The 15653-nt window shown below is 40.3% G+C and overlaps 1 protein-coding gene across 6 annotated transcripts in view; it reads left to right on the top strand.

Moving 5' to 3' along the window:
- MLIP (muscular LMNA interacting protein) overlaps positions 1-15653 on the top strand; it is a 106364-nt gene that overhangs the window by 63114 nt on the left and 27597 nt on the right. For all 6 annotated transcript variants that reach the window (XM_088053848.1, XM_014263353.2, XM_088053849.1 and 3 more), the window contains exons 6-10: positions 6602-6667; positions 6750-6833; positions 6929-6988; positions 8675-8719; positions 11148-11192. In XM_088053848.1, the coding sequence (XP_087909974.1) occupies positions 6602-6667; positions 6750-6833; positions 6929-6988; positions 8675-8719; positions 11148-11192 (300 nt within the window). The remainder of the gene's footprint in view (positions 1-6601; positions 6668-6749; positions 6834-6928; positions 6989-8674; positions 8720-11147; positions 11193-15653) is intronic.

Here is a 15653-nt window from a genome sequence, read left to right as displayed (position 1 = left end):
TGAGACTTGCGGTTTTCAGTATTAATTATTTTATAGGACAGAAAATAGTCAGTATAATATCAGTAAAATTTTCAGTATAATTACACAGAATCTTCAAGAAAGAAGAAAAGGAATTAATGGTATGTGAAGTTCCATTATACAGTGGGATTTTTTTCACATGTGCTGAGGGCTTAGGAAAAGATAGTGACGGGAAAATATGCTCAGTCCAGGGTTTTCACAATACAGTAAAATGAAAGCTATGTCAGATCTAGGTCATAAAATTCATTTTTTCTCTTTCTATTGATATAGTCCGTTGGTGGATGAAATGATGTTCTATATTTCCTATATGTTGCCCAGACCTTTCAGTATTCTGAAGAAATATTGGAGATTGTGTTCAGATCATTTATCAGTATTCTTTCAGCTCTGATACAGTTTCAGCAATCAAAAAGGAAGAAAGAGGAGGGAAAGGTTGTAGTCAGTGATGTCAATGGCACAAATGCATCACACCTCCAAAATTGTCCTTTTTAAGGGAAAAAAATAGTGGTTCAGTGTTACCGCTGAAGATGAATAGATCACGCGGACACAGGTCGAGATGTGGTGGAAAGAAGAGCAGAGTTTATTTTTCCTCCCAGGATTTATAGGCTTGTGACCATGGCCAGGGATTGGATGGTCATGATAACACTTTCTCACTGCACTGGCCATGAGAGATGCCCATTACAAGACGTGTAACAGAAAGAATGTACACATATCTATGTTTACAGTTACTGTCCTGGGAAAGTCCTTAGAAAACTATGTTAGCAAGCTCAGAAGCTGAGTTTTCAGGGTGACATCTCACCCTTTTTGGTTTAACAAAAAGAAAAGCAAAAAGAAAAATGAACAAAGAAACTAACAACATTATAAACAATCAAAAAATAAATAATAGAAAAATACAATACTCCATACAATCAGAAGGCTGTAATTTCAGGGTGATATCTCACCCTTTCGTTATTACAAAAAAAACCAAACAAACAAAAAAACCAGAAAAACAACAGAAACCCCAAAGAATAAATGAAACAAATGTCCAACATCAACACCTGCTTGTGGAAGGCTCTCAATTTGGTCACAGAGGCAGAATCCATGGCCAAATTGAAAGGTGCCTGGGAAAACTTATGAAATGCTATGACAGGAGCCTGTAATTCTATCAATTGGGCTGATCCAGCCTCATGACTCTCTAAAAAAAACCAAAAAAAACCAAAACAGCGACATCAATGGAAAGATTAATGTAATAAACCTGAGGAGCAGAAACTGCTCGCAGAACCTCCTCCAGCATCTACTGTGCCTGTGGGGTCAGTGTCAGAGGTGACTTTAAAATCAGAGTCCCCCTTTAATAGACCAAACAAGGGAGACAGTTCTGTCGTGGTCAGTCCCATACATGGACACAACCATGTGAAAGTCCATTAATATTTGGACATCATTCATGCAGTGTCTGCACTGAATGCAAAAATGATAATTGCACCTCGAAATGCAGGACTGTTTGTCCCAAAATCATTTTGACCCTCAAATAATTTCAGGGAGGTTGTAGAAACGAGCAGCAGGAAACTGCTTGCAAACTTCAGAGAGGGCTAGATTTGCCATATCATCGGCAAATGCCGGCAAATTTTGCATGCCTTATGGCAAAATCTCCATTGATATCTCTGTGTGGGCTCAGCATTAATGATAGCTGGCACCAAAAAGACAAATTTCAGTCTGTCATCGGGATGCAAAGGAATTGTAAAAACAATCCTTCAGATCCACAATGAGGACTAGCCAATCAGCAGGAAGCATGGCAGGTGAAGGCATGCTAGCCTGCAACATCCCCATGCTTTCCATCATAGCAGTAACTTTCTGGAGGTCTTGCAATAACCTCCATTTCCCAGACTTCTTGATACAGAAAACAGGAATGTCCCAGGGATTGGTCGAAGCTCCAGATCACTGTGATACAACTGTTCTTGCATCAAGTCACGGAGGGTGACTAGTCTATCATGAGAAAAGACAACAGAAAATGCTGAACAAAGAGTCAGTCTCAAGTTCTTCTTTGCATAGAATGTGTCAGCATCGGGTCCAAGGGTCACCCCGGGGGCCCATCAGCAAACCAGACAATCGTGATGTCCATGCCAGTGTCAAAACCCACGGAAGCTAATCTCTGACAGCATCTCACCGAGGATGGACCGGGTGTAGACCCGTTCAGGATGATCCCTGGCTGTCAGAACAGCAGTCCGTGAACCCAGGGAGGTCCAGGGAACCCGAAGCCACCATCTCCCCACAGCTGGTTCTCAGCTCTGTGAACATAAAACTCAAAAGGCACAAGGTGAGCAAATCCAGGTCCCGCAGGGATAGAAACAGGAGGCAGGAGTGTGGAACCCATGGCAGAAATGCACCCCAGGAAATCTGAATCAACGTCCCCTAGGTGAACAATGGTGCCTTGAGCAGTGGTGTTCAACCATGCTACAAGAAGAGCGCTCAAGCCCTCACCCACCGGATCAAAGCATTCGGAAGCACATGGAATGCCTGATACGCTCAGCTGCACAGTCATTTTACAGGAGGACAAAGTCCACAGGCCAGCTGAAGAAGCTCCAGCAGCCTGGGACCCCTGGCCCATCAAGGCCACCGGCTTCGCCCCCGCAGCAGCACCACCTGAACCAGTGGTAAACAGCTCAGGACCTTGGTCTGCCGTGGCCACAGGAGGCGACGGGGGAGGGCCGGCTCCAGCTGCAGGCTCGGGTGATGCCCGGGAACCCGAGGCAGGGGGCGTTGGAGGCAGTTGGGCACAGCCCGCTCCCGGCGCGGGGGGGAACCGGGGCGCCGGTAGAGGCACAGCCTGCGAAGCTGGGGCAGTGTCCTCCTCTGCTGCCAGGGGACAACCCAGGCTCGCAGGAGGGAAAACTGGCAGCGTGGGGTCGGCAGAACCCGGCCCGGCATCCGCAGCACTCGGAACCGCCCCTAACAGTGGTTCCTCAGGGGCGAAATGTCCAAGAAGTGGTGCCGGCTGCTTCTCTGCTGGAAAAGCGTGCGCGGCCACCGGCGCAGAGCCTGGCCCCTGCCCGTCCCCCACCGCGGGGCAGGGCACGGCCCAGCCACAGCAGGGACCCAACCCTGCCCCGGGCCTACACTGCCAGGGTGCGGGCTGAGGCGGCGTTACACCCCCCGGGTCCGCGGCACCCCCGATGGCCCTTTGGCAAGGCTCCAAGGCCGCCTCAGGCTTACACCGCCATGGTGCTGGCCGAGGCGGGGTCACGCCCACCGAACCCGCAGTGCCCCCGTTCAACCCGCCGCACCTTCGCCAGATCCCGAGCAGCCGGAGCAACCGGGGCTGATAACCGACCAGCAGAGCCTCGATCAGGGAATCGCCTAAAGTGTCCCAAGCTGAATGCGAAAAAATCGCTTCAACCACAGGGAAAAACCCCTCAATCCTGCCATACTCACACAGTTGCTGAAAGTCAGCTTACGAAACATCAATCCCTCTTTGATCAGACACCGCATGCCATATCTCCAGAACCAGGTCCTCCGTAAGAGAAAGCCCAAAACCATCCATAGCCACAGGCTAGACAGTACCCTGTAACACACGTGCAAGACACGGTGAGGTCACCAGATGTTACCGCTGAAGATGAATAGATCACGCGGACACAGGTCGAGGTGTAGTGGAAAGAAGAGCAGAGTTTATTTTTCCTCCCAGGATTTATAGGCTTGTGACCACGGCCAGGGATTGGATGGTCAGGATAACACTTTCTCACTGCACTGGCCATGAGAGATGCCCATTACAAGACGTGTAACAGAAAGGATGTACACATATCTATGTTTACAGTTACTGTCCTGGGAAAGTCCCAGAAAACTATGTTAGCAAGCTCAGAAGCTGAGTTTTCAGGGCAACAGTTCAGCAACTGGTTATTTAATTTAAATCACTTTACATTTTCATTATCTAAATTACAATGTTCTTTTAAATTGTGATACTGTATTGTTTCATATATAATCAAAAATTTGAATGTCTAAATAAGAATATTCCACTTCTAATATCATTAGACCATCAGCATAGGAATCTTGAATACTGTTGATAGTGCTAATCAGCAGTATGTAGATAGAAATTAATCATAACATTTTTACATGATAACACCAGTAATTTTGAAAAAAAGTAGTTGTACATTTTTATCCCAATTTTATTCTATGTGGAAACAACAACAAAAAAAGGCATGCTGGAAAAAATTGAGATGTGCTTTGAAAAGTTAACAACAGATTAAACAGAACCATTTATCTTTGTAGAGGTGGTAGGAATAGTTATAGAAAGTATAGTTTCCTGTTTCTATTCTTTCTTTGGAGAACTTGGCTGTTTAAATAAGAAAAAATGAAAAATAGGTAAAAGAAAAAATAATTAAAGAGGTGAAAGAGTGAAAGAAATTAGATTAATTGGTTTGAAGATTAAAATTTTCTCAAAGGTACAGAAAGGAAGAACACTGCAGCTTTTTCTAGCGTGGTTCCTACATGATGTTTATATCTCAGAGGGACTGTGTAGAGCACAGACCGTGGTGCTGTGCTCACCCAAATTCTTTAGTCACTGAAGGCTCCAAAATGGAGAGATATTTGGGAACTCAGTTTCTGAGACTGATAGATTCTTAAATCATCCAGTCTTGGTTCTGAACAGAGACTTTTGGATGTATCTGTAATTCCTCTGGGAAGATTCCCCCAAATCTTCAGGGTAGTTGTTTCTCACCCTTGATTTTGTTCACCCACTATTCTGGTGAATATGAAACAGAAATACCTAGTTTTTTTCTTAACTATGCCTTTATAATGTTTATTATCTTAATGGTTGCTTGGGGGTTTTGAGAAGCTTAGATACTTTCCCATTCCAAACCCATGATTGATTAAAGTTTTCCTTTTCCTAACTCACATTCAAACTCATCATCCTTCTACAGCAGTCTGCTTTGTGAATTCTGACCCTAATAGGTACTGAAATTACTCTTCTGCTTAATTTTATTGCTTATTGAACCAGGGACACTGTATTTGAGTGCAGTGCTGAGCTGTCTTTGGCTGAGCCCTTCTCTTCAGCAGGACTGTCTATTTGGAACTGTAGCTGGGTGACAATGATGAGACTTCAGAGATGAGAAAGACTATTTTTCTTTTCATGGTCTGTCTTGGGATAACATTACATTAATTTCTGTATATCAAAGTAAATCACTTTTACTTTTTAAATTTTGAACTATAACTACTCTAAGGCCAACACATTTGTCAAGAGATAGAGAGGAAGGAAGAAATGTTTGGAAAGAAACTGCTTTTAATTTTAGTAGAAGACACGGTGTTCCATAAATGTGCTTTTGTGCAAGATCATTTGTGTATTGCATTATAATAATATTAAAAATAAATTGTCATTAACTTTTCACTTAGGTGTACACAGTAGCTGAAAAAGGAAAGAAATCAAATGTACTCAGCAAAGTAAAACTCAGAAATAAGTATGCTTCTTTTCTTTTTAATTTTTTTAAGATTCTGACATTTTCATCACAGGTCTACATATGTCTCCTGTATTTGGCATACCCTCATAGCCACCTCAGTCCATTAACACAGAATCCCACATGCATGAAAAAGAGCTTTACTGGAATGCTCTTTTTTTCTCTTATACTTTAAAAAATAAATTAACAAAATGAAACCTTACAAAACCATAATGTGTTAAACAAAAAAACTCTGCAAACCTTGCAGTTCCCTTCCCTGTAGTCCAGCTTCAGCAGACACATCAGCAGGCTTCCAGAATAATTTTTGGTCTCAGCACGGTGTCTATTTGAAAATCACTTCAAAGCAAAAATGGGTGATGGCAGGGAGAATGTGCTTCACAGATGCTGGATGAAGATGAAAAAGGAACTGAGCAGTGGATTTTGCCTTTTTGAGGGTGTTTTGTGACCCTTATAAAGTGAAGGGATTGGCAAACTGATTTCCAGTGATCTCAAACCTGCTCCAAGTACCGGTATAGGAAAGTGAGCAGTATAGCCAAACACAAGAAGCTTGTGTTTTGTTTTAGAGAGACTGCATACCTGCTAAATGAGATCAAATAGAGTATAGAACATATTTTTGCTTCATACATTTCTGATTTCAAGCTAAAACCCAAGAATGGCAAACAGTACTTTTGTTGCAGAGTGAAATCACCATCCTCTTTAAACAGGAGACACTTTTTACAGAAAACATCTACTGAAGGAAAGGAAAGGGCCTCCTCTGTGTTTGAGTCCTTGCCTTATCCACCTGCTCACAGGTGTTGGCTCTCTGTTGGCGAGCAGCAGGCAGCCCCCAGCACCTCTGTGGCACACAGTGCACACTCACTGTGTCACATTTACTGTGAAGGAGGGGGCATTGTTGATGGAGAAGACAATTCAAACTGGTAGTTTCTGATTTTCTATAAGTGGAGATGGTTCTTGAATACTCTCTTCTTTGTAAACACGCATCTACATTCTGAATCAGGTTTTGGTAACCTAAAGAAAATTACTAGGCCTGTAATTTCTTTTTCTTTTCCATCTTTCCATGGTGAAAGAGAAGGAGTCACCTTTGGAAACAGAGTATTGGAAAAAGTGTTTGTTTGCTTGCTTTTCAAAATTTTCAACTCAGTATCACATCAATAACTCTTGAATTGCAGGCATTAGAAGAGCCGACCAAGCCTGCTAGCGTGACTGAAGGCACTGATTTGGACACTCATTCAGAGGTAGTGATATTATTTATGTTTCAGATCTATATTTGAAAGCAAAAAGCAAAGTTTAACTGAGTGATCCATCCTCCCTTTTCAGATGTGCTCCCCTGCCCAGCTCAGACAACAAACAGAAGAGTTATGTGCTGTCATCGATCAAGTCCTGCAGGACCCCTTGACAATGGTAACCCATCAGTATGTGGAATGGACTTATTCTCCTCCTTTGCTTTTGTCTCTTGTCATTAATATGTCCATTCTCTGTTGAAAATAATTTTCCAGCGCCGGTGTGAGTCTTCTCCAAGTTTTCTGCAGATAAGCACAGAGTCAGATGTTGGCAAGGTAGGTGAATGAGCCCACCTGCACAGCAAGGGCTCTTTTCAAGTAATTATAAAGGCAGGCAAAATCAGTAGGCAGTAGAGGCTTCTGCAATAGTAAAACCAATGGCAACTCAAAGCTGCAGCTGAGAAATGAAAAATCAAAAGTGTTTGGTGGTTAAAAAGCATGGAAAGACAGAACTGTAGCCTTGGAGTCAGTGCAGTCTTTGCTGCAGGGTTCTCTCCTGAAGTCAGAAGGAGATGTATTATGAAAGAGTGTATTAAGGCTCCAGAGGCTAAAAAATCTCTCATACCTTGCCTGCCGTATGGCAGGGTCTTTGGCTTTCTCCCAGACTTCATCCCATCCTTGTGTCCTTACTACAAAGGAATCAATATTTCTAGCTTTGATGGAAAGCATCTTTCAGAGCATAGTGGTTTTTTTCCAAGTTCATTATTTATTTTCAAACAGTGGGAGTATTAAATTAATAGTTGGACTTGCTCTGCAGTTCTGATTTCATTTTAAGCCTCACCACTCCCAGAAGGAGGATGTCTGCAACATCTCTTTCTCCTGGATAGCTAAGAAGTAGGTAGTGAGAGGCAGGGTTAATTTTCTATTTCTAAACTTGTTTCATTAAGTTATACTGATGTGCTTTCTGGGTTCAGAAGAATGGCTAACCAAGGGAAGAAGGTCTTGTATTCAGTATGCTCCAAGTAAAATTAAGTTACTTGTCTTAGCTATAGGAAAGTGAAAATGGCAGAAATCCAACTAAAAGTGTGAGGAAAGGAATTTCTGGCAGATGAACACATTAAAAAGTTAATCCATTCAAAATATCCTGCTGAATGTCCAGTCAACCATGCAAGAATAGGGCATAAGTCTAGCATTTACCAGTGGCTTTATTGAATATACAATTCAAATTTATTTTTTTAAAAAGAAATTACTTCTGTCAGTCAGCATGCAGTGGTGAATTGGACTCCAAGAAGCTGAAAGAAAGAAATGTGATAGCAGGAGAAGGATGGGCAGACAGTGTTACATGTTTTTCCATGCCTGTAGAATCTGGAGTGGTTAAAATGTTGCTACCAAGCTGAGTTGGGGTATCCAAAAACCACTTCCTTGGGCAATTGAGAATGGAAGGCATCTTTTGGCAGTCATGAAATCAAATAAAAGGGGAGAAAAGGTGAGCTTAACAGGATGTAGCACAGGGACCAAGATAAAAGTGATGAGGATCTCAGAATGAGGTAAAAAAATGCTTAATAGAGGGTAAAAGAAGGTCACAGGCATGGAAGAAGAAAAGAACTGACATATAAATACCTTATAAATGTTATGGATTAGTCAAATTAAGGCAAATTCTTTCAAATGAAAGCATGGACAAGTAATATTATGTATTATGTGAGCAAATGTAACTTCAATTTAATGGGGCAATGATACCTATGGCTAAGCATTTTGTTATGAGAGTTCTCATATTAAATTCTGTCCTCAGTAGGGCAGGATCAATGTTTCTGAGCAGTAAAATTAAGTAGTATTTTCTACAATAAACATACAAGCAAAAGTTAAATATGCCTTAGTTTCACATATGGTGTGAATCTTTCTGGAAAACATAAGTTTTCTTGAATTTGAGCAATTAATAAATTTTCAGAATGTTGAAAATCTCTTGGGGATACTGTACAGAGTAACTCTATATATTGATTATATATCTATTTGTTTTTTTACAAGATGTCAACAACACTGCAGAGAGCAGTGGGGCGTGAAACCAGATATGTAAGTACTTTTACAATTGCTCTATATTTTGCATGCAAAAATGCTTAGTTTGTCTGCTCCTAAGCAGTCCTGGGTGAGTCTGAACAAGCATCTGCTTGTGATATCAGATGATGACTAGCATAGACAAGCACATATATTACAGTGCATTTGAAACTTGAAGTGTCTTCCACTGTAGTAAATCCATCCTGGTTGGAGTTTCTTCACTGCTGTGTCTGTTGATAATTTTACCTGTGTGAATATGACATTAAAATTAATTTCCTCACACTTCTTTGTTGTTGTTTCCTTCAAGCCTGGGGCAGGAGTTCAGCTGTTTGCTAATCAGACTGTTATGGTGCTGATTTCTTTGGACTCAGTCTGCACTATAGGGGACTTGCTTTGGTAGAAGTCCTGTAGTTCTTGCTTATCCTTCAGAATCTGAAGGTTGATCCAAACTTTTCTTTCCAAGATACAGAGCTGGCTAAAACCCCGCAGTTTAGATGAATTGAAGCTGTTTTGTCACTTGCACACACATTCCAACATATGACGAAAATATCTATATTGAGTCATTAGTTCAACTATTGAAACATTAAGCCCAATTAACATTTTAATTCTCTCTAGCATACACAGTTACTGCAGGTTCCGTATTTTACTTGCAACTCATTTAGACATGTGGTGAGAAATCTCAGCTTACTATTCATCATTCAGCACTTCTATTGAACCTCAAATCAAAGCAGTGCTGGCAAAGTAACAGAGGTCTCCCAGTTTTATGCCAGCACAATGCTTGACTGATCAATTCAATTTTGCTTCCTGAATGTGGCAGTATGCATATTTTATTGCATACTGTGATTTTTGCTAAACAGATTGTGCTGGCCCATACTAATTAGGAAGAATATCAGAGGAGAGCTTTTTAATGAAATAAAAGAGTGTACTTCAGAGGTAGTCTTTGAGAACAGAGTGTATTTAATAATACTTCAGTGCAAATCTCCAGCTCCCAAAACTGGAATATGGACATATACCACAAATTCAGGCATCCACCTTAGGGAAGCTGAGGGATGACATGGAAAATCATGCTTACAAATACTTTTTTTTTTTTCTATTTCCACCAGAGCATTCTAGATGAATGAAACAAATCATACAGCTGTGTTGAATTTTTTGTGTTTCAGGAGACAGACTGGGTTCTCCAGGTTGGGCTGTGGTGCCTGAACTTGATGGGTCCAGGCTCTCCTGTACACTGTCATTGCTGTACTCTGCAGCAGAGTCTCCTGAGGGATGTGTTAGGTGTCTATAATAGCCTAGGCGCATCACAGCTGTTTCCTCCTCTCTTGTTCTGCTTTCTTAGTAAGATATAGAAAGACTATTTCTGCCCCTGTTAATAATCCAGGCAGTGGTTTGTCCTCTGGCCATTAGGGAAAGGGCACACTGAAGTGGTTTTCTGTAAAATTACCTTCTTTTTGTATTTATGATATCTAATATTGAGATGCTTGTCCAAATGTTGCTTTGAGGGCATTTTTGGTTAAAAGAGGAACTTAGATTTGTTTATGAGTGATGTTAAAGTATTATTTATAACCACCACATGTAAAGGTATATGTATGCACATATGGTAATATTGCTAATTCGGTAGGTTATATAGAGTAGTAGATTATAGAAGTATGTTGAAATAGCCTGTCATTTAACAATTAAAATGTTATAGATTTGCCTTGGCCTCAGCTTTTATCTTCTTAGGAACTTCAGAACCTTTTAAGGATGTAAATGATTGTACAAACAGCAAGGGAGTGTATAAAAAGTGTGAAAAATAACTTCAGTTTATAACAGCTGACAACTAAGTACTACAGCTGTGATTTAACAACTTTTGAAACTGTATGGCTTTGATATGATTCTATTTACTATTTAATACTAACAGTAATGCATTTCTGTTGGCTTTAGGGACGATACTGCTGATTTTTAATAATAATACAATGATTCTCTGGATAGGAATTTCTCATGGTTAACTGGAAAAATGAATGTCCATATTATTGACATGTACAGTTAAGTAGGATTGTTCTGATTCCCTACTGTAAAGTGAGAAAAGGTTGAGAAGGTACTCAGCCCAGCACTATTCACAATGTTAATAACACTGATGTTGAAAATTAACAGACAATGACAAGCTCATTATCTCATTTAAATGAGATTTAAATTTCAAGAATAGATCAAGAATAGATCAAGATGAAAAAGGGAAATTTTGTTGCACTTGGGAAAAAGAACCCCTAAAATCTTAACAGGCATTTGATTATATCTAGAAATAAACTGGAAATGTGAATGTTTTATATTCTCTCTTACTGCATCATACTGCATCAGTGGGAAAAGCTTCTGTAGCTAAGCTAAGCCTAGTACTGTACTGAATTTATTTTTGGTCAGCATTATAATCACAAAGATATTGCATGTAATACTATATATCTTCATCTTTTTGCAGGCAAACCTTAACAAATCGGTGCCTATAGTAACTGAGAGTCAGCTGGTATGTATAGCACAGATCTGATACACTGTTTTTCAAAATTTGCACAAGCACAGAATTTTATTAATTTTTTTCTTTCTTAGTCTTTTGAAAAAAACTCCAGTCAGTATCTCTTTACAAAGCTGCATTGCTTCTACAGAGCTGTATCAGTTTTATTTCTGCACTGAATACACACCTGTTTTAAGTAGCTATAAATCTGGACACTACTTGTAAACCCATGGGCCAAATGCCAAACTACAGTCATGCTGAATCTTGTGGTGTATGACAGCAGTAGAGTCGACTGCTGGTTCTTGGACTCTTTTAATATTCCATTTGTGCAATTTTAAATGAAAAAGATTCTAGCATCTATTTTCTTCTTACACTCTGTTTTAAGTCAAAGCTGCTTTAATGAGTGAAAAGCAAGGGTAAGATCAAGTAAGAAAGGGAGATTATATATCAGATGTTCATTTTAGCTCTGATCACAATTTCATCTTGTTAGGGCCAAAATTTATGAAGAAGAGTTGTAAGAGAAATCATGGAGCCTTCACAGGTGACAGTGACCACTAATGAATGCTTAGGGGAAAAAGGAGATGTAGATGAGAATTTTTTCCCTTGTATTTCAACTAATGGAATCTTAGGGACTTCCTGAATCAATTTCTTCTTCTAGCAATCTTTGACTATATCTCCTTTCATTATTTTTTCCATTTTTTTTGAATTTTGTTATATTTTGATATTTATTACATTCTCTAGCAACAAGCTTTACTTTTAAATTATGCATGTTGCAAAATAGTACTTTATTCCTTTGTTTTCAACCTATGACTTGACCTCAGGTCTTGCACTGAAATAGCAAATAATTTTTATTTCTTCCCTTTCTAAATAACATCAATTTTTTTCTAGGTATTAACAATAATACCTTGGCCTAACACTACCAGTCATCTCTGTTTCATGTATGGTCATTCTTTGAAAAGTATGGATACTGTCCCATATCACCAATGACACTTCTTGCCCTTTTCTATATCTTTTTCAAAAGGTTTTTGTTTTTGAGATTGGGAAACTAAAACCATAAACTGCTTTTGTATAGCTCTGAATTCAGAACTTTCTATTTACAGGCGGATGTGATAAGGTCCTTTATTGCCATTTCTATTCCTTTCTTAATGACTTATAATACTTTATTTAGTTCTTCTTAATTGTATTGAGCAGCAAGCCAGTGTTTTCACAGAACTGTACACAATAAAGTCAAGATATATTTCCTGACTAGTAGGAGCTGGTTTCTCAGCTAATTAGTTCATTGGTGCATGAGTATGAGCAAATTTAGGATGTAGTTTAGTTTTTTGCTGTGAAAAGTGTCAGTTATGAATGCAGTTATGTCTCACCTGCTTTTTATCATTCATTCACTCACTCAGTATTATAAGATCTCTCTGTAACTATTTGCATCAATATTTTTAGTCCCCTAATTATTATTACCAGCAAACTTTGTCATCTTTCCAGACATTCTTTTCTATCTGACCTGCATCCATAATTCAAAGTCCAGATTCCCAAGCAGATCTCTGAAGAACTCTGTTTGTGTCTTGTTCCAACCCTGCCAAAGGTGGATAGGGACACCTTTAACTAGACCACGTTGCTCAGAGCTCTATCCAACCTGACCAGGGTTGGGGCATCCACAGGTTCTCTGGGCAACCTGTTCTGGTGCCTCACCACTCTCACAGTAAATAATTTCTTCCTAATTCCTAGTCTAAACCTGCCCTCTTTCAGGCAAATCCCTTTTGTCCTGCCACTGATGGAATGGGGTTGCAACTGGGACCTGAGCCAACAATTTCAGCAAGATCCCAGGGGCAACCAGTGTCATAATAACAGGGGAGAAAATTAGAGGTGAATGTGCCCATACATCAGCCAACATTCAGTCTTCTGACTTTTCAGACAGGTATTATACAAGGCTCATTTTCATGCAAAATGCCTTCTGTTCCTGAGGGAGGGTAGCCCTGTCCATGCTGCCTATAGAGGTGCACCCCAGCCCAGCCTGTAGCTTACTCCTAATTGTGCACCTTGCTGACCTGGGCCAAACCCATTCCAGAGAATTCCCTGGCACTGGGTCAGTCAGCTGATTATGGGTCAGCTCTGGAACTTGTGCTTTGGCCCTGTGTATTTTACTGAAAGTTCTTTACACATATGATGGCAGCCCAGTGCTACCATAGCAGCCTTTCCCGTTTTTGATGTTGTTGTAGGAAGACCAACAGTTTCCTTGGCAAAACTTAGTTTTAGATTGTTTCTCAGCATGTCAGCTGTGACATTTGTCATCAAAGAGAGGGTTCAAGTTCTTAGTTTTGGATCAAAGATTTTATGTACCTTGTCAGGGTGCTAATAAAGTGTTTAGAATTCTGGTTGCTGGCTGATATCTGTCACTCTGTTAGCAGTGTCAGACACAGACATATGACTCAGTCAGCACTTGAGTACATGATGTTGTTTAGAAAATGCTTCCTTAAAAACATTTCTACAGCATGCCTTTGCAAGAGCTTTCTTACAAAAGGAGAGTAGCTTATCCTTGACGATTTCAGATACCACAATAGTCTTTTAATTGCATGGTTACATGGTGTGGAGGAGTGCTAGAAGGCCACATGTCCTTTTTCTGCAAAATAATGACGTGATAACAGCAGTACCATTCTTTTTAAATGTATATTTACCTTTATATTGAAATCCAGACATTTTACAGATGCTTTTCAGAAAAATAGAGTTGATAGAAAAATAAGTATCTTTTGGTGAATCCTACAAAATATAGTCATGAACTATGGACTATAAATTCATTAAATAAGCACTGCATCTTTGAAAAAGTTGGTCTTTGTAATGAAAATGTTTTTGATGCAGCTTGACAGTTACTACTCTTTAAAAAAATTAATATCACTGCATGGCTGACTTTTTTGCTTTCAGTTGAATATTTTTCTTACTTGATGAGACAAATGAAAGTGCCCCTATCTGTGGAGAGGAGGGAGAGTACAAAACACAAATCTAAGGGAATATATTTTGCTCACTGGGCCTTGCTCTGCTTGGATGTGTTGTGCACCTGCCTGCCTCTGCTGCTTTCACAAAACACCCTCCACACCTTCCCCTCCAGTGGACATCCCTCTTGCCTTGTCCTTGCTGGATGCCTGCAGATCTTGTTTTAAGGTGATCCATGACTCAGTTTACATGCTATGTCCAGCAATCTCAGCTGCATCATTTTAAGCTTACTTTCATCGTAAGCTTCTCTTTTTCCAGACTGACCCATGAAGTGTATTGCTCTTATAAACAGACAGCATGGTGTTATTATGTATACATATTTATCTTATAAGTAAATCTAATAGTGAATCAAGTTTCTTTGCATTTTTATACCTGTCTGGATACTGAGGATGGGGAGCTGTGACATTTATTTCTCAGTCCCAACTGGCCAAGCTGCCCCTATGTGCTGCAACCACAGAAGGAACTCAATGGCAGTCCTGTTGTTACCTACATAAGTTGTGACAGAAACCTATTTTCTATGGGTTATTCATAACAGAGCAGAATACAACTGACTCATTTAAAAGTTTAAATTTCATCACATGTCTTTGAAGGCTTGACTACTTTTAAAATTCCAGTGAGAAAGTATATTTTTTCTTCCTTTTCTGGCTCACTGAACATGTCTATTTTAAAATTATTCCTTAGCCTCCATTTAGAATTTATGCCACAATCCATCTTGTCAGATTTTACTGTTAGAATTTAAAAAAAAATCATAAATATACTAAATTGAGAAGTTAATAGTCAAATTTTTTGGTTGACTGCTTGCTAACCAAGGAATTTTTTTCTTGATTAAACAATCCAATTCATCTGAAATGATGAACATCACATATCCATGCTGATCAGATTCTCTAAAATTGTACTTTTCCAGCTGAACTCTTAAAGATACTGTCATTCTGTCGCTGAGGTGAGTGGCTCTACTGCTGGCATGATCGGCAGTGATTCCCAAACCAGGGGAACCTCAGAGGGAGCTAGAGAGAAGAACTGGCTGGATGGCCAGGCTCAGAGAGTGGTGTTGAATGAGTTAAATCTGGCTGGTGGCCAGTCACAAGGGGTGTTCCCCAAGGCTCAGTGTTGAAGCCTGCTCTGCTTAGTATCTTTATTGATGATCTGTATGAGAGGATTTAATGCACCTTCAGCCAGTTTGCATGTTGAGCATTGATCTTCTGGGTAGGAGGGCTCTGTGCAGAGGGATCTGGACAGGCTGGGTGGATGGGCTGAGGCCAATTGTGTGAAGTTTAACAAGGCCAAGTGCCAGCTCTTATATTTGGGTCACAACAACCCCATGCAGAGCTACAGGCTGGGGGCAAAGTGGCTGGAAAGGGGCCCAGTGGGAAAGGAGCTGGAGGTGCTGGTCAACAGCAGCTGAACATGAGCCAGCGTGTGTCCAGGTGGCCAGGAAGGCAGTGGCATCCTGCCCTGTGTCAGCAGTAGTGTGGCCAGCAGGACCAGGACCAGTGA

Source organism: Pseudopodoces humilis, chromosome 3 (genome assembly GCF_049639895.1).
Source record: "Pseudopodoces humilis isolate 2021_Gansu_Grassland_sample_001 chromosome 3, ASM4963989v1, whole genome shotgun sequence".
NCBI classification, from domain to species: domain Eukaryota; kingdom Metazoa; phylum Chordata; class Aves; order Passeriformes; family Paridae; genus Pseudopodoces; species Pseudopodoces humilis.
Note: the sequence above shows the minus strand (reverse complement) of the source record. Positions and strands in the feature narration are given on the sequence as shown.